Source organism: Polyodon spathula, chromosome 31 (assembly GCF_017654505.1).
Source record: "Polyodon spathula isolate WHYD16114869_AA chromosome 31, ASM1765450v1, whole genome shotgun sequence".
Lineage (NCBI taxonomy): Eukaryota > Metazoa > Chordata > Actinopteri > Acipenseriformes > Polyodontidae > Polyodon > Polyodon spathula.
This window is the reverse complement of record NC_054564.1, coordinates 6,745,106-6,769,671: the sequence shown is the minus strand read 5'-3', so window position 1 is coordinate 6,769,671 and position 24,566 is coordinate 6,745,106. Positions and strand designations below refer to the sequence as shown.

Genomic DNA, 24,566 nt, shown 5'->3' with positions numbered 1-24,566 from the left:
GTTCCTACTCCTTGTGTTTATACTGGCAACATTTGTCAACTCATAAGCCATATCCCCCCAAGCCTGAGTAGGAGGATAGTCCTGCACTATATTGAGCCTATTAGTACAACCAAAGAGTTTAGAAATCACAAAACTGCTTTGCGGATGCATCTGATGTTGTCATCCCACAGACATTCAGGGGAATTTCCACAAACGCAAGCTTGGTAGTCACAGCTCATAGCAATCTAACTAGACCACAGAAGGCCATCGTCATTAGTTCCTTGGTAAGAAAATGCAGAGAGTGATTCACGCCTTTAAAATTCACAGATCTGGAAGGACAGGTCTGCTAAAGCTGTGTGTTTTATCCATTAGAGAAGCCTGCCCACGTTGTTGCATGACAAGTGGAAACACTGCAGATGAATACATCTCCCTTTGACTTCATAAGGAACCCCTGTCTAGACATCTCTGTTTTATATTTCTCACTAAACCTTTTCCTCCAAGAATCTTAAACAAGCGTCTGTGTGGGTAGACTAACGTTTGCCAAGGCTACCCCAGCTCTCTGAAACACCCTAATGCACAGCAGGAATGCACTGCACAAGGGACTCCCCAATCAGAGATAGAAGGTCTTGTGTTAACCTTTCAACAGGAATTCATCAAGTGAAAAATTATAGCAAACACGTGGGCTTAATTCACACGGATAGCCCATGAATGCCTCAGAGATGAGGTATCTGCTCATTAACTTGTCCTACGCTCAATTTCTATTTTTACTGTTTTTTTGGAGGGGTTTTACACATGGGTTCTCATCTGGCAAGCCTAACCCTTGTACATTGTACACACACACACATTTTCAAAGCTTTTCTATATTTCTTTTTCTGAAAACAGTGCCTGTGGGCAAACTGGTGCCCGCAATGCCAACTGACATAATCTGTAACACTGTAACCCTGATGCAGTTGCTGAGGAACTAAAGCCATTGCAACTTACTTCTCTGTGTTCTCAATCGTTGCTTTTTTATGTCACCTGTATTATAATTGAACAATTGTACAGAAGTTAGTTTTAGTATCTAGTTAAATCCTAAATGAGCAAAATTATCAGGCCCTCAACCTTACGTCCTGCCAAAAACCATGACCACTACTCTCCACCCTGCTGCCAGTGCTGTGCAAACATCTCCATTGCTTTACCCAACCCTTGTGCATCAGCACCTAAATAAATCAATGCCGTCTTAGCGTAGTGGCACTCACTTGAGCCTCTTTCATGCCATTCCATTCCTTGCAGCCCAGAGTCTAGATCCAACCAATACCCAAAATAACGCATAATCTGATAAGTCATAAACATGGGGTTGTCCTTCTTCGCATTCACAATCAAGATTTCAAAATGGGATAAACTTATATATTTGAGGGTGATGTAAACAGGGTATTGCATGTTCCATTAGGTAAATGAGGACCTGGTTGGAACAAGGTCATGGGCTAGTGAGTGTCACTGGCTGCAGTAGCTCAGGGTTTACCTCAATGTTGTTGGTCACAGTGTTGATGAATTTGAAGCCTGGGATCCTTTTGTCACTGCAGACCACGCCCACGTCCTCAGTATGCTTGCAGTCCGACACCCCGAACCCATTGGAGGAGCACTGGGCCAGTGTCTGCTCCTTACCAGTACAGTGGACATTATCTAGCCAGATACGCCCTGCAGAACGGAAGGAGAGGGACAGCATTGGAGTCAACGATTCGTGCCTAAAGCTGGCAAACATTACTACAGCTTAATACCGTGATCATGCGAAACCCCAGCTGAAAGGTTTAACGGTAAGTAAGAGGAAAATGTGATTCTTGTGTCAAGTTTATGTGACTGAGCCACTCGTTTTAGGAGTTACAGGACTCGTCCTAGGATGGTATTTCAGAACATGTGGGATCAGTTCACAGAACTCACAGGAGCGTTGGCTGCCAAAAATTTGACAAGCAAATCCTCTTTAGGGAACATGGCTTTGGAGTCTGTAGCTCATTGTCTTGAACGACTCTCTTAAATTATGGAGCCAGACAGTCTCCTTCAACATCTTGGGCATTAACTAGAGGGTCAACTGGTGTGCTGCATTGTGCAGCGCAAGATTTCCCACAAGAGCAGACAGTCTGGGAATGGATCCAGGCTGGCCAGTCGATTAGTGAACATTCTCTACATTCACAAAGCAGATTACAGGATCACGGCTCTTTAAACCTCTGCAGTGCCAGCCCAGCGTTACTGGAATAAACCATGCAGGTCATTGAAAATGATAAATTAAGGAGTCTGTGTTGAGCGAATGAGGCATACAAAAAGTCAATTTGCTGGAGTACTCCTAGTATCACAAACTGTACCCAAAATATAGCCCTCCTTAGCTGAAGTAGACAGAAGTGATGCCTAAATAGAAGAGGTGCAATCAAAAATGAATTTCTTAATTGAATATCGGCAGGTAATAATCGTCAATATAATCCATGCATTGAGTTTACTTTTCACAAGCAAGACGCATTGACTCAACGCAGAAACCTGCATGTACAACTGAATATGACTATTATTATTATCCTTTGTAATATAATACATGCATCATTGAACTTCAAAAGCAAGCAGCAAATTACCTTCGACTCAAACACAGGTGAAAACAGGCGTGTGCTCATGACATATATAAGGGAGACTGCAAAACAGGCACCAGGGTGATTCATTGATCAGTGATCAATGTTTAATTGAAGTTTGCAAACTAAGAGCCATGGTCCTCAGTAATTGATTAGTCTATAACAAGCAGATCACTATGATCTCGATTCTGAAAAGAAAATTCAGCGATTGCTATATCCTGTTGAGGGACAGTATTACTCAAAACTTTTAAAAAGTTAAATAACCCTTTTCAGCCCCTCGGGCACTACAGCTCTCAGATGTGTCCCTAATACATGGCTAAGCTCTGCTTAGTTAGTTGCTGTATTGCTCACATTAAAGCAAACGATGAGCAAATGGTTTGCAGCTGCTCACGGCGTATTGTGTGTTTTATTAAAGCTGTACCTCAATGTCTCTTTGCAGTGCTCCTGATCACTGCATCCCGGGTGCTGTGTTTAAGAGCTCTTTGCTGATTTACAGTGTCGGGCTGTTGAGCTGTTAGGATACGGTTGCAAAGCTGTTGTCAATTAATAAAGCACAGTGTGTGATTTCAAGGGATGTCCCTTTAGCGGCATGCAGCACTAAATTAAACTATACAAACAAGCAAAGAAGCAAAACGACACAAAAAACGATGGCACAGTGATAACGTTGCTTGTGCAATTAGGCAGGAATGAGAATAAGACTCTGAGTGCATAGCAGTGTCATCCACTCCAAGTTTTACTAGCCTGGTTTCAGCCACAGCATATGTGTCAGGTGTGTCTTATTAAAATCCTAGTAAAACCTAGGAATGGTTCAAACTCCTGTGCAGTGGGAGTCTAATATCCATCCCTGCATTGGGAGACAAGGCATTGCTGTCACTCCATCAAGCTGTATATGAGTTTAAAGTTTTGAGCAATCAGACCCCAGTGAAATAAAGAATTCCTTATGGTGGCATAACTCCTATAAATAAACCTATGGACTGATGAGACTTCATGCTTGCTCAAATTCCTGGCATCCGTTTTTCCAAACCAGTTCTGAAGCCCAGGACTGGGTACAGGACTAGCATGACCCTGTATGTAACAAAAGGAAGGTGCCAGCTTTACCATCTCCTCTCCCGTACTTTGACGAAGGTGCCCATGATATGGCCTCCATGTAGCCCAGCTCCCTGCACACCACCTTGGCAGCGTGGATTGAGAAGTCGTCGTCACAGACCGTGCCCCACTCCCCGCTGTAATACACCTCCACGCGGCCTTCGTTGTGCTTGCGTTTCTCACCCGCCAGCCTGAGCTGGATTTTGGGCGTGTCGGGAGCTAGCTGAGGAGCCTGGTACTGCTCCTGTTCCGGCTCTGGGTAGCCCTCAGGGTACGGCCAGTTCTCATACTGAGCGAGACACGGAAAGCCCAACTCTCCGCAGAGCAAGAGCAGAGCCGCTGCATGACAGAGAGCAAAGGCGCGCATTCTTCAGATTTGATAATTTCTCTAGTGGGGCCTCCTGCAGTGCACTGTGGGGATGGCTTCCAGTTTCCTGAAGAAAACAAACAAACAGACAAACAAACGCTTCGTTAAATCTCGTCACTGTCCTCTGAGTAACATCAGGAAGAGGAAGAAACCAAATTCTTTAGAGATACATGAACTCAGTACAGACAGTGCTGGCACGTACAGCACTAGAAGGCAGCAGGTACTGTATAGCGTAATAAGCATACGGTTTAAAATCTGGCTTGTTTATCTAAAACCTTAATCTTGTATCCTTCAACTTTTGCAAGTCGGGCTGAAACTTGATGCTGTGACAGGGTGTTAAAAAAATGATACATGGGGGCCAAAGGCTCTCCCGGCACCACAAAGTACCCCCCCCCCCTCCACAGATCAAGCAACATAACAGAAAGCTTCCTTCCTTCCTTCCTAAAATTACTCAAGATCAGTTCCAGACCAGTCTGCATATTTTTCCTGTGAGCCAATGGCAGAATCACCGAACCCACACAAGAACTGTTTGCCTGCAATGATCTGGTTCTTTCTGGAGGAAGCTCTCGGTCGTGTATTACTGCTCTCCTACAACAGTTTCCTTTCCAAGTGAAACGCAACACATGAGCAGTGTTAAGTGGCACCAAGGAGCTCTCAGCTCTGCATTTTACTCAGGACACTGAACCACAAACTAGTTAGTAAACAACAGTCTACCAATTTTTGGTTCATGCAAACACATTTTAAAAAGGATATTAAAGCACCAATTTTTCATTACATTCTCCTTCTCTACAAAGATAGTGTTAGTTAAACCGAGAAACAGCTGTAGGAAAAGGGTAAGATTCTTCCACGCTAGATTGGTGCTCAGCGGGTTCCTTAGGCACAGGCTGGGGTCAGGGTGTTGCTCTCCCCAGAACTCCCCTCTTTGTGATGTGGTCTTTAGACTGGATTCACAGACCCTGATTATCAATAGTCAGGATTACCTTGCCTGGGGTAGCTTTAGCTAGAGCTAATCTGTGACCAGTAAGTGTTTTAGGAAAGGGTTCATTGGTTTCAGTGCATCATTCCTCAATGTGTGGCAGGGACTTACTCTTAGAACTAAAGGGGATGGCAGATAATCTGTGTGGAAGTGACATTAACTGAGTATTAAAGTGTTACAAAGTAGCTCTAATTGTAAGCCACTGCCAGTACTGTACATCCCAGAATCAAAGCATCCGTTTGCACACTGACATGCATCTTCTTAAAGCGCAAAGACAGAAATACCCCCAGAAATACACAGCTAACAAGAGAGCTTGGTTGAGTTTTAATGTCATTTTTAGATGGTAACATTTATCATGCTGGTAGTCTACTGAAGACATCAAATGAAATGTCTTTTCTCTATCGACCTCAATTAGTACTCCATTAAACATTGAATCCATTTTTCTAAACAGGTTTTATTCTAGATGAATTTCTAAACTGTGCTGGATCTTTGTGTTTGCTCCGTCTAGTCACTGGAATAGACTGTGTGGCTGACCCCTTTCACCCAGCAGGAAGGATGTGGTCTGTATGTGGTCCGACTCAGTCTCCTAGTGTGACTGCACACTCTAACCCTGCTACAGCAAACATAGGAATACACAGCCTCAGATATGCAGACCCTTGCGGTGCTGGACAATGCAGCTCTAGTGCCGATCAGGTCACAGGAAAAGGGGCTTGTTTGTCAAGCAGATGTTACATTTCTGTGTGGCTGTGCAGCTGTATGACCTCTTTCAACTTTTAAAAACTTTCAGCGCAGGTCAAAAATTCCAGGTTAAATTCCTTTTCTCATGTCTAGTTTGATTTAGTCTTCACTTCCTCCTAACCCTGGTAAATGGCCACCGGTCTCCTCTGTAAACAAGGGGCACAGAGTATCCACTCTGTAAAGGCTGGCTACAGCACTGTCAGTAGGGTGTGAGGCCCCTATGGGCTGCCCAGGTTGCATTGATCTTTATAAGTCTGATAGCTCACATGTCATGACTGATACTGCCTGCTAACAGGGAAGATGCACCTCACAAGATTTGTATAAAAATATGCATCCTTTGCTACATTGCATAGGCCTTTCGAATTGCCGTTTGGGAGATTTGTTTAAAGACAAAGGCCAACAACGTGAGAATGAGGTGCTGTTTGCAATGCATTTTGTTAAAAGGTTCAGTCCAACGTTGGATCTTAGATGTTCCACAAGGGCAAAGGTTGTAAAAGTGTATACAGCTATACTATCCACTAAACACAAAGGATTTTGGCATGGTACTTGATAGATGGGAAACGCTGCAAGTTCTATCAGCTGGTATCTAAGCAACCAAACAGAGGAATTCTAGAACAGGGGTGTCTCCCAGTGGCAGGAAGGCTCAGTCTCATTAGAATGTACAGTTCTTCATTGTCCTGTTTCACTGGGGAGTTCTCACTGTATATGTGACTTACTGCACGGCCAGGCCCCATATCATCTCTGAGGCTGGCACTGTATGAGAAGAATCAGGCTTTGTTTGAACTTGAGTGATTATCCATGCAATCAGTAACAATACTAATAGCTTGTTTTTATCGGCCAGGCTTGAGTCAGATTTGCTGTTAGTATCAAAGCCAACTGGTTTTGGTGGATTGCAACTCCAAGCATGCATTAAACTTTACAAAGCCAGCTGTAGTTTTCCCTCCTGTAGACTGTAACATGAGCCAGCTGGACTTACAGCACACAGCTCACACATTGACTTTGTTCCCAAGCTTTGTGATACATAATTGTTTCACACGGAGTTAACTGGTTGTTAAAAGTGGGTGTTCTGGTAAAATACCATTAATGCACAGCATGACAGCCCAACAAAAACCCTGCCATGTGTAGCACACTCTTTATACGCAATTACCTAGTCATTTAAATTAGATGCTTATTAACTTTTAATTGAGATGCAATAGAAAATGTAACCATATAATAACGACATTCTCCGTTATTATTTCATAACTTAACTACCAATGTTTTACATAGCTGTCTTAAATGTTTGTTGGCGCTGTCAATATGTCTTCAACATATTCAGCATACATATGAAATATTGCATATATACTTTACAGTGCCTCACAGGGATTTATTTAACACGCCAAGCACTATCTAACCAGTGGATGGGGAATATCCCTGAGCGCGTAAACGGTAATAATGCATGAGTACGAACGCCCGCAAGCCCAGTCTACTTCACTATAAATGACGGTTTATAAACTTTGCCCGCCATATCCTGACTTTGTTCTTCATTACGGTGTACAGTGTATTGCAAAAACACAATCTGGCCGTTCAGTTTTGCGCATGCCAAACGGAGATGCTGGATTGTTCTTCACAATTGTTTACGAGTGAAAGCGTGTTTCAATGCCGAGGAAATAGCTTCACAGACGGGGAAGGGTTAATACAAACGCCACAACCACCTACTCCTTTTCCTGCCTTGCTGACATAACATAATTCATAATCCGTTGCCTGTAGAGTTTCCGTCCCAAAAGGTTTTAAATTAAACGCAGCTAGCAGCTGTCGTTGAAAGAAATGCAAGTGAGTTGGGGGCCCGCGGTTTGTTGAAGCCAGCCAAATGCTTTTTCCCGGAGTTTAGTGTCATTTCATGATGTACAGTATGAAGAATGGATTTTCTGTGCTACACGGTCTTTGCTTCGGGCTGCACTCACGATTACAGCTTTCTTTGTTCATAAACGGGACTGAACACCATTCCTGGCGGAGAGCGTAATTTTACACTGCTCTCCACAAGCACGTCGAATCTAGCAGGCTTGGGACACGCGTAACTGCACCGTAGCGGATGCTAAGGACATGCTGTCCAGTTTTTTTAAAACGTTTTCTCCCCCCTTCTAATTATTGGGGAAAAGATGGACTGTGTTTCCCTGTGAAAATGATGTGTAGGATTAGTAAGGCTGGTGCTTTTTATAAGATCTCCATAGTTGTGATCTTATCTTGATTTAACGTAGATGTTGTCAGAAAAACCGTGCACGATGCAGTTAACAGTAGACTATCGCAACTGTCTTGCTATGTGCTAAAACTTAAACACATACACGTCGCATTCATTTAATAAGAAGTAAACGAGTGTCTTGCAGTCAGAAAGCGATGTTCGTGTGCAAAAGATGTTTTATTCCCAGTTAGATCCATCGCACAGTTAGTGTTCATCTCAAGGGTTACACAATCAGAGCTCCAATGATAACAGAGAAAGAAAAATTTGAACCTTTTTCCGCCGCAAATTTACACAGATTATATCTAGGCATTAGTCTATTGTATTAAAAATATAGAAATAGGCAGCATGACTATATGCATGTACTGTTCAAACTAAAGAGAGCACATACATCATAAACACATACAAATTATTATATTATTCAAGAAAATAAAACATTTTAAAACGCGCACACATACCTTCAAATATATACAGCCAGATCACTTGTCTTGCCCAAGTCTCCTGTATCGCCTTGAATTCCGCATAACACTTGGGTTACACTGTTGCAATGCACGTCTGCAGTGTCCTTAGCCCTTTCTTTTCCTTTCCAGCCTTGAAGTTCTTTTGTAACTTTCACCACCTCCCCAAATTTCACTGGAGTTGCAGGCGAATCCACGCCCATTAGAACACCCCTTCGCTCGGCAGGAAGAATGACCTCACCATGGCCACTGGCTCTTTGGCGGATGGATCGTGAGACCTTGCCTGGATTCCGAGGAAATCTGTGACTGGCACCCGACATGCACTGCAGACCTGTCAAGAGCAGAAGACAGCTAGATAAGCTAGCAAGCCGTTCCACAAACAGGACGGCGCTCAACAAACTATTCGCATAATCACGTTCACATAACATGAAATACAGCCATTGATTTCTTCAAGACATGCGGCACGTACTCTTTCCAGCGAGCTCAGATGTGACAAAAGACATATTTTATTTTGTATATCGATAAACAACATATGCATATTACGTATATATATATATATATATATATATATATATATATATATATATATATATATATATATATATATATATCAAGGAAGAACTAACATTTTCTGTGGAGTATCTTGTCACGCAAAATCTTTTACCCACAAGACAACAAGAAGAAAAGCAGATGGTAATTTTCCAATTCTGGTTTTCTGAAACAGCATAGCATTATTCCGCGCTCTGCGCTCTGTGCTGTAATTTGCCTCTGCAACGTATTCATTCCCTAAACGTTGTTTTTTTTTTTTTCTTTCTTCCAAGCAGATATCATGCAATTCCTATTTCAGTGCTTCCTTTCCAAATTACCCCAAACTAGCCAAGTGAAAACACACATATATAATATATAACCATTGCGTAATATATAACAATTGCACTGCGTATTGATTGAGTTCTTAAGCTGTTTCAGTTACTTCACTGTAAACTTTAAAACACTAATAAACTAATGCAATCTGTTATTGAATTGTGCATTTTTTTTTTAAATTCTGCCTTCGACACAAATGTTATGTCTATTTTTTTTATAGGACAATAACAAAAAATAAATTATTTTGATGTTTTTTTGACATTGTAAAATAAACCACTATAATACGTTATTTTTTTTTTTTTTTTTTTTTCTCAAAGATCCAACTTCCTAACGTTTAACACGCCTTTGTCAGGGGAAAGTGTGTTTGAAAACAAACACTGGAGGTATTTACAGGCTTGTGATGTCATGGTAACCATACATTTATTTCTCTTTAAATCTGATGTCTTTGTGACATTACCGTAAATATAATCCACTTGTTACCAATGCGGAATGACTGAGTGACATTTTCTCTTCAATTTACCCTCAAAAATATGTTTCTGGCTGAGGGTTGCCAAGGACAACACTGCATATAATACTGTGCCAGTCACCCCTCAGGAAAATAGAGAATACATGCCGCACCAAGTCATTCAGCATTGATAGTAGCTTAATCCTGTTTCGGGGGCCATTGAATTTATGGGACAGATTGCTCATTAAAACCCTTGGCATATTTTTAAAAAGGAGACAATGATCTATTCAAAGATACCCGGGTATTTAATAAGTAAGGGGTCTGAGTGAGGAGATATGAGCAATACAATCCCCAATCCCCACCCTTAGTCCTGCATGAAATCATGTGTTGTGTCTAAACTTTTATACACAGTGTACTTCGCTGCCAGCACTCGCTTTTAATGCGACAATACACTGCTTTGCAATACTCAGTTTTGCCACTAGAGGGCAAAGAACAGCATCCCAACCGTGATCACATATCGCATGTCTGCCCTCTTGTGGACGTATCGGTTTACTGCAAGGAACCCGTCTGTGTTTTGGGTTTACGTGCTGTAATTCTTCGGAATCAGAGCAATTCCTAGTATGAACTACCACTATATCCAAACGCAAGATAAGTATTTTAAATGGGTGGATTAGCATAGGTAAAATACAGTATGCGCCCATTTGAATGAGCAATGCGTACTATATAGAATGAAAGACAATCATTGCAATTAATAGCTTTACCTTCGCTTTATTACAGTCCTGATTTGCTCCTGCTGAGAGCAATGCAAAGTTATATTCAATATTATTGTATTTAGTCCTAAATGTATCAAGATCTCTCAAATAAAACCAGCCGAGAGCCCTCAATCAAAGTCTAGCATACTGCTCACTTGCTGACGTCATGAATGAAATGCTATCCAACTGGATACGGGGTATTTGATCCCTGGAAACAGACTTGCAAAATGAAGATCTGTCGTACGATGCAGAATTCGCGTTCGGGGTGCCAATAATACCACACAGAGAACAGCCTGCTTTCGCAGAGAAGGAAGTGTGTTGTAGGTGTTAGCTTGCTGTCCAGTGTCTGGGTGTTACCAGCATGCCTCGTTTGATGCCTTAAGTGATAATAAACACTCAACTGAACGCCTCAGGTCCGAGAAAAACGCAGCGGCAGCCGAAGCTCCCTAAACGCAGCTATTAAAACAGTTGGAGGTTCGGGAGATGCGACACCCTTGATCTCGCACCGCGCATGTGTCGCGCCTCACTGATCCACACCCTCGGGTCGGCTTGTGCAAGTCTCCTTACCTTAGTGAAAGGAAATCTCCATTCCTCATTAAGTGAGGTGGGATATATATTTCACTTCAATGGGGGGCAAGACGCAGCTTGAGCTCAGAATGAAAACATTCATGGCAGGAAAAGAAAAGAGGCGGCATATGGCATCAATCTTGTTAATCCCCGCGTCATATAAGCAGGACAAACAACGCAGAGTGCTATTGAATTACCGTGTTCTCAAGCTTCGGGTATAATTAATATCATCACATAACTATACACCTGTTCTTTGAAGAGGATCTCTGTTGAAACTTAAAAAAAAATGATGACAAATATGAGACAACAACTTGGATAACGACGGGGGAATATTTTGGCGTCTGATACAATATAATTAACCATGGTGCATTAAAACCAAACATTGCATTGACATTTCTTTAGCACTCGCTATAGGGACAGTTGAGCAACTGCGTTTGCCACGGATAAAATTCATACAGGCAGTAAGAGATGGGAGTGCTGTTTATTATTGGTCCGCTAGATGGCGCTAAGATTCTCTTTATTAACTTGGTTTGTAAATTCCTGTGAAATTTGGACTGCTATAAGACGGACCTATATTATTACGCTTCATATTTTGAAAGACAAGACTTAAATGTCTTTCAGTGTGCATTGATAAGCAAATGCAATACTTTTCCAGCAACAACATAGTCAATTGTTCGCATGGCACACTGTAGCTATACCTACAGCTGAGGTTTTCAGCTAAGACAAATTCTTATCATCACGCCAAAGTTAAGCTTCTGTCAAAATGTTTGATGCCGGGGCCCCCGTTTGATTGACGGGAGGAAAGGTCCGTGAAACCGAGATACCTTTGCGCAGCTCGCATGAATAACCGTCACAGGAGGTCAAAGGACTCGACTCCTTTCTCTGACCCTATCCGACTTTCTGCGTGCTTTTCCAGGGCTTATTGCGTACCTGAACATGCAAACAAACACTAATATATAAACACTGCCTTTGAAAGCTGACGAGCAGATCAAAGCAGCCGGAGTGAAGAGGAAAGTGACAGTGCGGTGAGATTTACTAGGCTATCATCCGCCGTTTGTTTACACAAGTAATCCCCACCTGTGGGTTCTCACTGCCTAGGAGTCAGTGCTGCAGTGCGATCTTCTGATCTAATACAATAACCCTATAGCACAATGCAACACCCTGCATCGAAGTGCAACATTAACAAACTTGTCTTTCAATGGTTTGGGTTGCGTTTAGTTGGGTCGAACGGGTTGTTAAAACGCGCACCACCCTTGTCGATTCACTCCAGGGTTTCATGTACGCTTTCAAGTCATTAATGGATTTCCACTCACGGCAAAACTACAACAGAGGCAGGCCTGACTCTACTAAACTCGCCCCAGCTTCCTTAGCAACTGTTGCCTGGGCAGCCAGGAATTCTGGACATTCTGTTTCTTACTGGGTGTTCCGATGTTTTGTCAGAAAGTAACAGACAAGTTTATTACTCTCTGTACTGCTTTTTAAAAAAAAAATACACACACAAAAACACCTCTTAATATTTCAAAATTAGAAATAAAGAACCGTCAAGTTTTAAACTCCTATGTGCATTTTATTACAGTCGAACTCTGCATTCCTTTTTTGAGAGAAAAAAATACAATTTGAACGACGACACACCTTTCTGAGCAAACGATAAATTAATTTAAATAGTCCTTTATAAATACGGCAGTGTTTCACCACCTATTTAAAATAAATAAAATGTGCATTATTACAGCAGTGACACTGGTGCTTCAGAAAACGAAGCTGCATCTAGTTTATTAATAAGAGAAATAAACAAACAAACAGAAGTAAGCAGATGAGCCATTCCAAGCACAACAATCAGTCACCAATATCACTAACAGCACATTCATGATATGCAATGGTGATGGTCCAGTAGTCCGATATTGATCACTTATCCAAGGCAATGTGTAACCTTTTCACAATTTACTATTTAAAAAAAAAAAAAAAAAAACAACAACACACACACAAATATGCACATACTGGAGTTTACAGAAACATAGGTTTATAAAGAAGCTTCAAAACCACTTTTAACTGGAGAGGGATGTTAATAGGCAGGTTGAAAAAACACCAGCAAAATTAATGTTTAAAAAAAAAAAAAAAAAGTTTGCATCATCTACACTTTGGCGATTTAGACAATTAAAATAATAATCACTTAAATACATTTTAGAAAACCATGTAGATCTTTGATTTATCGTCATGTAATCAAAGAAACTACAAAACGAAATTGCAAAAGTCTACCGGAAGTCATAACAGTAGCACAGTAATATTTCATGTTAAATTTCAAAACTATACAGAAAAACTACAACATGGTATGTAATTCCAGATGTTACCGTAACATTATTCAGCAGGTTTCACTCAACTTTATGAACCACAATTAATTCTACAGGGTGACGCAAAACTGACAGATAGATGGATAGATAGAGACAGACAGACACAGAGCTGTATTTAGATCATTAAAATAAACACTAGGAAGTCTAAATGCAAGTTGGTATGTAATTACAATTTTAAAACCACTCCACTCACAGGCTCCATGCACACCAGCACCCACAGTCAGTTCCAGTATGGTGTGACAGAGCCAGAGGTATTTAGTGCAGGTAAAAGCATGTCATAATGACCTGGTTCCAAAAGTGGAAATCCACTTCACCTAATTTCGAGAAGCCCAGAAATCTTCAAAAAAAGCGCTGGGAAGTCTTATTACCATACTCTTCATACAGAACGGTTTTGCGGCTTGCACTAAAACATCTTACAAAAAGAAAAAGGTTATCAAGTGCAAGGGTTGACGGGGTTTACTACATTGAGATGGGCACATGTCAAGGTTTGGAAGCACAGAATATAAAATCATTCTGGCAAATTTAAAAACAGCTTTTTATTTTTTTTTTATTTTTCACTTTTACAAATCATATTGCATGATTACAGAAAAAAAAAAAAAATAATAATTTGTGGAGAAGGAATTGTTCAAGAAAAGTTCCACTGAATCCAGAGCTGTGTAACTTCAATGTGCATCGCACTGCCACACAGATCACTGCGGGGGTAAAAAGCAATCACGCCCCCAGGTGTACAGACTGCGTGCGTTTCATCCACGTGGGAATCGTGCAGCCGACCAGCGCAGCCCCTCTTGCTCTTGAACGGTTGTGGTTTCTGGAAGCTGCTGGTTACAGAGTGCCTGGCATCTTCATCGCCGCCCCCCCCTCCTCCATCCACAGTGCCGACGAGGACGTGCTGCGCGGCATGCGGTGGTGAATACGGCGCAGGCGCAGCAGGTACAGCAGGATGGACAGCAGGACGACCAGGAAACATACCAGGAATAAATAGTGGTTGTAAACGAAGGAGAAGCCCCTCCAGTGATCATGGTTTGCTTTAAAGTTCTCTTGTTGAATGTCCCTAAAAAATAAAAAAAAAAAAAAAAAAAAAAAAAAAAAAATTATATATATATAGACATATATATAGACACACACACAACACGCACACTCAAATTCTGTGGAGTAGAGAAACGTTCTGGATGATGTCCCTAGCTAAAATGCTTTTTTTGAGCATTTTACAGCACTGGATGGCATCAACCACCTATACTTAGTTATCCCTGGATTATACAAATAAGCATTCTTGGCTTTTGGCTAATGCCTTTGTCTATGCTGTTATTTGTCTAACGGTTGCCCTATCTCCCTCCGTCTCTTTTCTATGTGCTGGCACCCTAAAAGTACTTTTTTGGGGAACGAGGGTTAAAAGTGATGCACATACTCAAAGGCAGCAGCTGAAGTCAATGCAGGGACCGCTAGCGGCTCCAGGGAAAGTTATGTTCAGAATGTTATTTCTTTACCGGAGAGGCAAGAACCTTGTTCTGTACAGGATGGCCCCGAGGGTCCACTGTACTTCTTTATCATACACCAGCAGAGCAGTCTTCAGATTCCTGTAGTTTTCTGGGAAGGAGAATCCTGTGTGGAAAACCTCATGCATCCATGCAGCTTTAAAACACTGGTACCTGGAGCAGAAAAACATAGAAAACACCTTATGAGCCGCACAGAGCTTATCTCTGTTAGCCTTAGTTATTGATCCTTTAAGATGTACAAGCGTGTCTAAAATATTTATACAATTTCAGCGCTGGAAATAAGACTACTATTTCGTGTTAGTTTCACCAATTCCAGGTTTTAATAGAAGCTTTATTAGCCCCAATGTGTAGGTTACAAGCTCGGGTGTGTCGTCCTAAACTCAGGAATGGATCAAACCGCTGTGCAATGGGAGTCTTTATTTCCACCCCTGAATTTTGATGTGCAAACCATTTGTGGTCCTTTGTTTCACCTAAACACAAAACTTCACTAATGCAAGAGTCACCTTTAAGATCTTTAACTCATTAGTGCTGCTGATGAAGCCTGTAGTATCTCTAGTGTAGAACTTACTTCAGTCTGTGAAGATCAGCATGCGATGCATACAGGCCGCGATCGAACCTCTCTTTCAGCGTTGTCCACTTGGTGGCGCAGTAACTCTGCAACAACAGTAGATCTTGATTCCAAAAATGCACGAAAGTTACACAAATACCCCCATTACAGGCAATAATAAATCCATAGATGGCAACAAGCAGTTTGAACGGCTCCAGGCTGAATTATTAATTAGACACGCATTTTCATAGCACGCTCAAGTGCAGATGCTCACGCAAAGTTTCATAAACATTGAGAAGAGAAGTTTTGAAGATCTAGCCTTCCAATAAGAGGCCATAACTCCTGCTATAGCAGGTCACCTAGATTCCAAACCCCTCAATAGCATGTGCTAAGGAATGAGCATTTCAGCAGGTTTAAAAGGCACTTTTAATGGGGTGCGGTCTGGATGAGAAGAATGTGCCATGCAACTGACCACACAGCTAAAGATACACACCACTGATTTCAGTGATCTGGTTTTGCTGCTGGAGTGAGTGGAGCAGACCTGGATTCAATTTCAATTGTAATTGTGCAATTCATAATTGTAATTACAACAAAACTCGGCACACTTGCATAATTGTAATTATATAAATGATCGGCTACAGTTCAATTACACATTTGTCATTCGATTGTTATTCTTGTATTTTCAATAACATTTTTTTGACCCCATTTGCTGTATTTGTACCTGAGATCATTGCTCGGTTATTTAGAATAAACAGAGTCGACACTTTAAATGTGTGTGATGGTTTAGGTAACCTTTTAGTGTAATTGTAATTATAATTGCAATTACTGCAGCACAATTGTGACTAATTGTAATTTAACAAAATAGAATTAGAATTGCAATTTCAGCATGCAACTCTGCTGTAATTGGTGCAATTGATCTTTGCCATTAAGCCCTAGTCCCTCTAAAGCCCAGACTGCCCATTGTGACAAACAGGTTTGACTGGTTCAGACTTTGTAAAGTGATGCACAGGATTCCATTTTCAATATTCCATTGCGTGTGTTCTCCATTATTCTCCATCGTTACTTCTGCTTGGATCATTATTTCCAGGCTTACTAACTAGTGCTGCAAATCCTTTTTACACCACCCAGAACATTCATTTCTGTATGTCTCCTATAAAACCTATAGCTTTCCTCACAGCTGCCCCGGTGCATTCCTACTTCCTATAAACCTTCCTATAAATCTTCTTGTGATGGGGCAATGGGCATCGCGTGAGACACAATAAAGACACAGAGCTCTTAACAACATCGGAACTGTATGCTGCGTTGTTCCTTTAAAAGCATTAGCAACGAACAGCACAGAACTGCAGCATGCCAACTTTGAAGACTGTAATGCCATCTTTCTGAAAAACACATAGATTAGCTAGACCTGTTACTATTACTGAGATCTCTACTGCTGAAGCAAAATAGGCAAAGCCACAGCAGTGTATGTCTGGAACACTGCTGCCTTTCACATGAAAAACGCACAGTGCCTGTGACACGGATGTTTTAGGTCAGCTGCTACAGATGGCCTTGTCACAACAGCTCTCAACATTCCCTTCTGACTAAATTAGAATAATCAAGGGAATCTCTGTCTGGTGCGCCATTACAAAAAAATAGAAGTCTGCTTAAAAGACTGAAGTCTGGTGTCTTTCAGGCATCCAGTGGTGTCTGTGCTGCACAGACTATTAGACCAGTAAGCGTACTATCCATGCAGTTAATATCGGATTGATATCCTATATATATATTTTAATAACATTTTTATTCAAACTTGAAACCATAGCCAGTTAATCTGTTTCCCTATGATATTTAAAACTGTTACAAAGTGGACTTTAGATTCTACAGAAGAATACCATGGACGCCATGATCCATGCAGAGTGTAGTGTTCTCTCTCCAGGACTGAAGGGTAGGGTTTTGGAGGGAGGGCAGTATTGTGTGTAGGGGGCATTTGTTCTACTCAAAAACAGGACTACTTCTCTACGAACATGGATTCACTGTATTCACATCCATATGTTCTACCAATAAATATAGCACCTTTTAAAGATAGCCCAATCACTTCCTATAGGTCTAATTCAGTTGAAACATTTGGTTAAAATTCTGTGATTCTAGTAGAACTCCACTTCCAAGGGCAGCCTCCTAGAGTATGCATAGCAGTCATCACAAAATGTGCGTCTTTCTCTTAGTGCCTGACCTAGTGTAAGCGCAGAGTTTATATAGTGTGTTTTACAGGTTCATGCTTGAGTGGTTCCCAATGTGCTCCTTGCAATGTTTTAATTGCTTTTTCAATCCATTCGAGCCTATTTATATCTGCTGTGCAGCAGAACATACGCATTACTGTGCTAAAAAACGAGTGCGCGTTTGAAAAGGAACATCTTCCAGAAACACAATACATTCCCGCATTAGCTGTGCTCCTATTTTAAAATACTGAAATTATTTATGCTGTGTTAGTAAAGCTCAAAAACAGGAGCTTGTCAAGTTAAAGAAACGACACACCCAACTGGTGTAGAGCATGCTCTTTGCTTAGCTGCCATCAGAACTCCACAATATCCTCCTGGTTCTCACTGCCTGGCACCTGCACCTCCACCACCACGTCATCTGAGGAGGAGAGGGATGCGGGGGTGGGGGTGGGGGGGGCTTGTAGTTAATTAAAGCCACGCTGCATTGTTTATACGGGTCTAAGTATCCGTTTCATATCCTGAACGTTTAAAAATATTGGCTACGTTTGTTACCAATCAGAAAAGCTATCGTAAGAAGCCCTCGATTCATTTTTAGAAATGACTGCAGCATGTACTTGGTGTAGAAGTTTATAGCATTTCATTGTCTGTGGGAAGAGAATGTAAAATAACGAGGAAGAATGCATGTGAAATAAAATTGACAATCTGTACCACTATGAAAACACTCAGGCCATATATAACCTGCATTGACAAAAAAGTTAATATTTAAAACGTTCAACACTCCATTTGAACTCTGTTACCACCCCCGACTATTTCCCTATTCCATGGATAAAGGAATCACGGAATTTAAATATTTACCATCTTCAATATGATCAAATCTTCCAAGCACAAAATGAATGCCAATCCATGCATAGACACCTATAATGTGGAAATAAAAGAAAATAATTAATTTATTTTATAAAATCTTAGCATCTTATGCTGTACATTTGGCTTGATCCCCACCCAAACGGTCACACTTTTTTCACTTAGACATTTACCTAACATTTCCCAAACCTATATTGGCATTAATCTTGCATTATTTAATGTTTCCTTAGGTAAGAGTACAAAATCAATGCTAACAGGGGTATGTAAAACCAGCCCATAGACACTTACTGATTGTACCAAAACTCAATCTGGTATCTAAGCAATGGGAATGTAAAACAAACATTTCAAAACTGGATTTAACAGGTTATACAGAATGTACTAAACGGCTACACATTCAGAACTAATAAAGTAAACTTGATCCACCCCTTACTGACAATGAGATACTTCATCACTGACCAACTTTCCAGTAGAAAACTTCCAATTGAGAGACGCTGGCTACAGTTTCTCTTACCCTCTTGCTTGCCGGAGATAACCTCCACGTGCGAGTCTGAGAAGAGGAAGTCGAAATGCACTGGGATATCAGTGCGGAGATCTTCCAGCAATGCTTCCTGCTGACTGCGAACACAGACCAGACACACACATCTTACTGCCGCGTTCAGAAACGCTTTTATCAACCTGCACCCCACAGCCTCAGCTGGACTCGATTTGAGGGGGGATAACCAAGGGTGGTGGAAGCAACCCGTGGCATTTCCTCAGTGCTGTAAAATGCTCTAATAAAATCCAGCTGCGTCTTATCCAAAAGCAATAATCAAATCGACCCAGTCACATTCAAGAAACAAACACCCGAGTGTTAATGCTAGGGTGTGCTTTCTCAATATTAATAATAAAAATAATAATAATAATAATAATAATAATAATAATAATATGGACACTATCTCTCAAGTGTTGCTTCTAATGCATATATAGCTCTGGCCAAAAAGTTTTGCATCAACCTCTGTACAGAATTAACAAATTTTGCTTCATACAGTCTGAATGATGTTATGTTAACATATTGAAATACAGGCGCTTTGTAGTTTTCACATATACTTAACGAAAAACAGACGCAAATTGAGAAATGTGACATTTTAAAATCCAACACGAAACACTGTACTACTATTATGGCTGCCGGTAGAGTTTTGCAATACCACTGATTACATCATGTTAAACGGAAGAGCTAAGGTATGTTCATACATTTTATTGCACCTCAATCCTAACATTCTAGGTGATGCCACAGCTGTATATACCTGGAAGTATGTCAGCGCTCACTGTCTCAATATATAAGAGTTGTTCCTGCATATAGCCGTTAAAACCTTATGGTCTTAAACATTCAAAGAATACTGCAAGTTGCACAAACTTGTGATTTGTCACAAACTGAAGCAGCAACAGTGTCCTCTACATAGCATTATTGTGTAATTGTGGCTTTCAAACAATGTGGTAATTATTGGTACACCATGTTAAAAACCTGTAGTGCTGGGGTCTCAATCCTCAGCCTCTTACCTCTCCGGCAGGACTCTCATGCCAGCGGTGCAGAGGGTGTAGAGGGGCGACTCCTTGTGCTTCACCTTGGGGATGTGTTGAGAGATGAAGCTCAGGAGGGTGTAAATATAATCGCTGGCTTTTTCTGGAGTCACTGCCAAGTCTGAAATCCCTAGGAAAGAAAAAAAAAAAGTTAAAAAGGAGGGGGAAACCAGAAGTGTGATTGCTTCCTAATATTTCTCACCCGTTATTCGACTGGAAAAAGCGGTTGCCGGCTGAGCTTCTAGTGTTATTTCTAATAAAGCAGATCTGCGCAGGCTGCAGGACTCCTCGTGTGCGGAGTTGGGTGGACCTGCTGCTCTGCACTCCAGAGTTCTTATCTGGTTTGATTTTCATGACCACAGGCTTCCTGTTCTTGTCCCTCATCTGTTTGATGTCCAGCAGGTCATGTGGGTTCCCGTTGTGCCTTGGCCAGCAATACACAAACACTCGGGAGCCACTGCTGCCACAGTCCACTACGATGCCGTAGTTCAGGTTGGGGTTGCTGGTGTCTGTTGCTTCGATGTCAGTCACTTGAGCCAGGTACCTGCAAACAGAGGAACCTGAGTCACTGCAGTACAAGAAGGCGCTCCTTCTATAATGTACAGCTATGGACACAAGTTTTGCATCACCTAGAATTTTAGTATTGAGACATCACAAGGTTTTAAATGAACGGAATTTAGATCTCTTATTTAATAAACTTATCGCAAGAGTCTACCGGATGTCATAATAGTAGCAGAGTATTTCATGTTAGATTTAGAAATGTAATTTTTCAAAATGTCTGGTATTTTTTGTTTTGGTTAAGTATATGGGGAAACTACAAAGCAGTACGTAATTCAATATGTTCAAAACGTAACACTATTCAGCAGGTTTTATTCCACCTTATGAAGAAAAAATAGTTAATTCTATAGGATGATGCAAAACTTTTGGCCATAGCGCTACAGTACACATAAAAAATAGAATCCAGGTCGAATCAAACACACAGGGTTCTGTTCTACTGAGATCGATGGCATATTGTTACAGATCGTGTATTGGTGTGCTCCTTGAAATCTTTAATGTGTGATTGGCGTCCCACAGAATCCATGCGTTCCTACTGCGTGTAGTTTTGAATTTGGCAGAATGAACTCGACCCCGTGGTTGTAAACTGTCGCTACAACACAGGGGAAAATCAAATCTGGTGTTTTCACAAAAAAAAAAAAAAAAAAAACAGCTATTTTCTTAATCCAGCAAAGCAAGATTTCTGCATTTAAATCAGACTTACAGTGTTATAGGCATTACTAACCAGACATCATATTTGCAGCCATTACTGACCCTACTTCTAGAAGAAACAGCACCAGTCTGTCTAAAGACAGACATTACTATAAGCTTTCCAAAAATCCATTTGACACGCAAGCAGTGTGCAACATTTACACATTTCACATTCATTTAAAATGGCATGCTAACAACAGCAAAGGCTGCAGACAGGCAGGCAGGCAGTATGCTAGCTTGGGCACAAAGCTCAATGTAACTCAGTAATCCTGAACACCAACCCTCCCTAGCAGAAATTAACAGTGCTTCATTGTGTGGTGGTTTTGTGATACTGGCTTCTCTTAAGAGAGATGAACTGAGACTATCAACTGCATTCAAAAAGGTGTCGTAACCCTGTACACACACACACCAGACTGGTTACTTGGTTACTTTGCAAGCCCACACTGAAAATGTTACCCTGAACAGGATCGTGACCCTCAAAGCCTACCTGTGAAACATGTTGTCTTTGTGTAGCCAGCCCTGCTTGCTCCTCCCCAGGACGAGGAAGAAGTACAGCAGAACCAGGAGCGCGATGCAGAGCCCGATCAGGATTATCTGGCGAAGGGCAGTGATGAGAATACGAGGGAACCAGACCGGCGCGATCCTGAAGTGCCAGGAGGCCGGGAACAAACAGGAAAAACTGCATCTGAAAGCAAATTGAAGCAAACCCCATTATCAGCTACTCAACTCAACAATGGCAAGCATCAGAACAGGATCGGTTATAAAACCATTAGTTGACTAACAGCTTGTGTAGTAACTGTATTTCTGTCTTTTAAATGCAAGTAAAAGGACAGGATTGTTCCTATTTCAACTGGCTGTCCCTCTTCAGATCATTTTTATAGACTGACATGATATCCTATTGGATAATTCCATGCACACCTTGATACTTACATAAACAAAAAAATTAAAACAAACAGTGTATTTAGACCAACTTAATAATGGTTTAAGAGAATGAATTAGGTGTATCTGTACTTCACAGTTTTGTATCTATCAGGTTTCAGGGCTGTTCCCCAAATGTCTTCATTTCCTTACAGTGTATTTACTCGGGTCAATCTGCAGGGATGGAAACAGAACTCCTATTGCCTAGCAGTTTCACTCATTCCAGGTTTTGCTGCCAGTGTGTAGGTAACAAGAGCTGAACAAGAGTGTGTTTTATTACAGTAAAACCCGGGACTGGATCAAACTGCAATGCAATGGGAGTCTTATTTCCCTCCCTCACCTGTAAAAGCTGGGTAATAAATTGATTTGGATACACCTACCTCACCATGATAGCGTCTCCTTTGATCAAGGCACTGGGAATAGAATGAGGGTTGAGCAACCTGTTTTGTCAAAACATCTTAACCGGTTTGCAGTACAAAGAACAGGGGACCTCCAAATGGACACCATCCTGAAACCTGGTGAAAGACATGGCCGTTAATGCATCATTTCCACTGCCTTTCCCCCCTATGTATAACAGAGCTGAACGGTCTGGACAAGATGTAGCTGGGAGGCGTTTCCATTGACACTCTGCTATACCCAAGGCTACCACTGTGCCACCGCGGTGACTGAAGTTGTGAATTTGAATAAAGTCCGTGACATCTTGGAAATGGGTGTAGAAACTCATTTAATTAGCCGCTTCCTTTATTTCTATTCTTAAAAATCCCTTTAGATGAATTAATTGCTCTCGTCTACTTTCAAGAGGCCACGGAGTTCTTGAAAGCTTGCGATTAATTATTGTTAGTTAGTCCAATAAAATGATCGCCTCTCCTTTACTTCGAAAACCACAACCGGTAAGACTTGTTAGCATTATGGTTGTCGCTGCGACTAAACGTAATAATAATAATAATAATAATAATAATAATAATAATAATAATAACGTCTTTGACACTATACTATATCTAACACACTACCCAGAACGGTTGATATTACGAATATAGCTATTCCTCATTGTAAGAAACGTGTAACGGTACAGCTTATGTTTTTACAACTTGCACAGCTGGGTTAACACACTGTTAAATGCGGGTGTCTTACCTGAACACCTGTGCAGAACCGGTCCCTGTGAAGCTGCTGATGTGTCACTTTGCAACCCCGCACACTCAGGTGTTTGCAATGACAAACTTCCTCCAGTGCAACCTACCTTGAACCTACTCTCACTGATAAAGCTAGTCGGATAACCGCTGTCGCCTATCAGTTTGAAACTGACGCCATTGCGGCTCACCGCGGAGCCTCCGTCCCGAGTAAACTATAGAGCGCCCGGAGCCCACATGGCGAACCGGAGGGCAGTTTCGCAACATCGTCCTGGAACAGCGCTCCTTCGTACCCAACAGGCAAAACTCACCGGCAATCACTGCCCGGGCCAAAAAGAAAGAAACAAATCAATACAGCAAGGACACGAAGCTCGTTTTATGATGCAAAAAAAAAAAAAAAAAAAAAAACTTTAAAATGACCGCTCAACAGATGTTATTTTGTTTAGAAAAATGTCACGTCGTTAACCATTAGTTTAGTTACTATGCAACATTAACGCACACCTTGCCCCGAACAGCCTAGATATGGTTTACAGCAGGCATCTGTGCCGACATATGAATATTCTTCGAACAGCCACACAATACATTGGACTGATACAAACTATACATCATTTCGAGTTACATTGTGTAGCGTTTACTTCACCAGACCTGGCAACGCATGCGCAGCATGAGCTCTGTGCTTGAAAGTTCGCGCATGCGCCAAAGAAAACTATCGCTTGAAAAAGAAAATCCCTACAGGGCAGTATACACACGATGTTGAATTTGGTGTAGTTTGCGATTTAATCAAGTTTAGGTTTCAGATCTATCCACATTTAACAAATCCTGGATATCATTAAGCAGACATTGTTGACAGTTCAGATTGTTTACATTCCCCAAAGGTAGTTTAAGGTGCTTACTTTTAAACGGAAGTTAGCGTGTAAACTAACACACGGTGCAGGCAACCAATTAACAAGCAGCTATGCTAAAGACAGAAATCCAGAAATACGCTTTACTGTATTTCATGACTGCTCGTATCTGTAATGAGATATTTTGTAAAGTGATATTTTGTAACAACTGCAAGCCGTCCTGGATAAGGACGTCTGATAAGAAGTAAATAATAATAATAATAATAATAATAATAATAATAATAATAATAATAATAATTGTTTTTTTTAAATAATGATAACATGGTGTTTATAGTAACTTATTTCCAAACCATATGAACTGCGCCTGCTCCAGTTTATATTAGGTTTAATAAAAGGTTTCATTTTCTGAT

General features: G+C 41.1%; 1 protein-coding gene and 1 pseudogene across 1 annotated transcript in view; both read right to left on the bottom strand.

The window, feature by feature from the left end:
- Positions 1-8,636, bottom strand: part of LOC121303095 (lysyl oxidase homolog 2B-like) — a 46,476-nt gene extending 37,840 nt beyond the window's left edge. Inside the window, exons 1-3 of the mRNA XM_041233543.1 lie at positions 8,405-8,636; positions 3,666-4,087; positions 1,481-1,656 (exon numbers count right to left, since the gene is read on the bottom strand). Coding sequence (XP_041089477.1) covers positions 1,481-1,656; positions 3,666-4,020 — 531 coding nt within the window. The 5' untranslated portion in view covers positions 4,021-4,087; positions 8,405-8,636. The remainder of the gene's footprint in view (positions 1-1,480; positions 1,657-3,665; positions 4,088-8,404) is intronic.
- Positions 8,637-12,578: 3,942 nt separating this feature from the next.
- LOC121303204 lies at positions 12,579-23,972 on the bottom strand (annotated as a pseudogene).
- Positions 23,973-24,566: the final 594 nt, after the last annotated feature.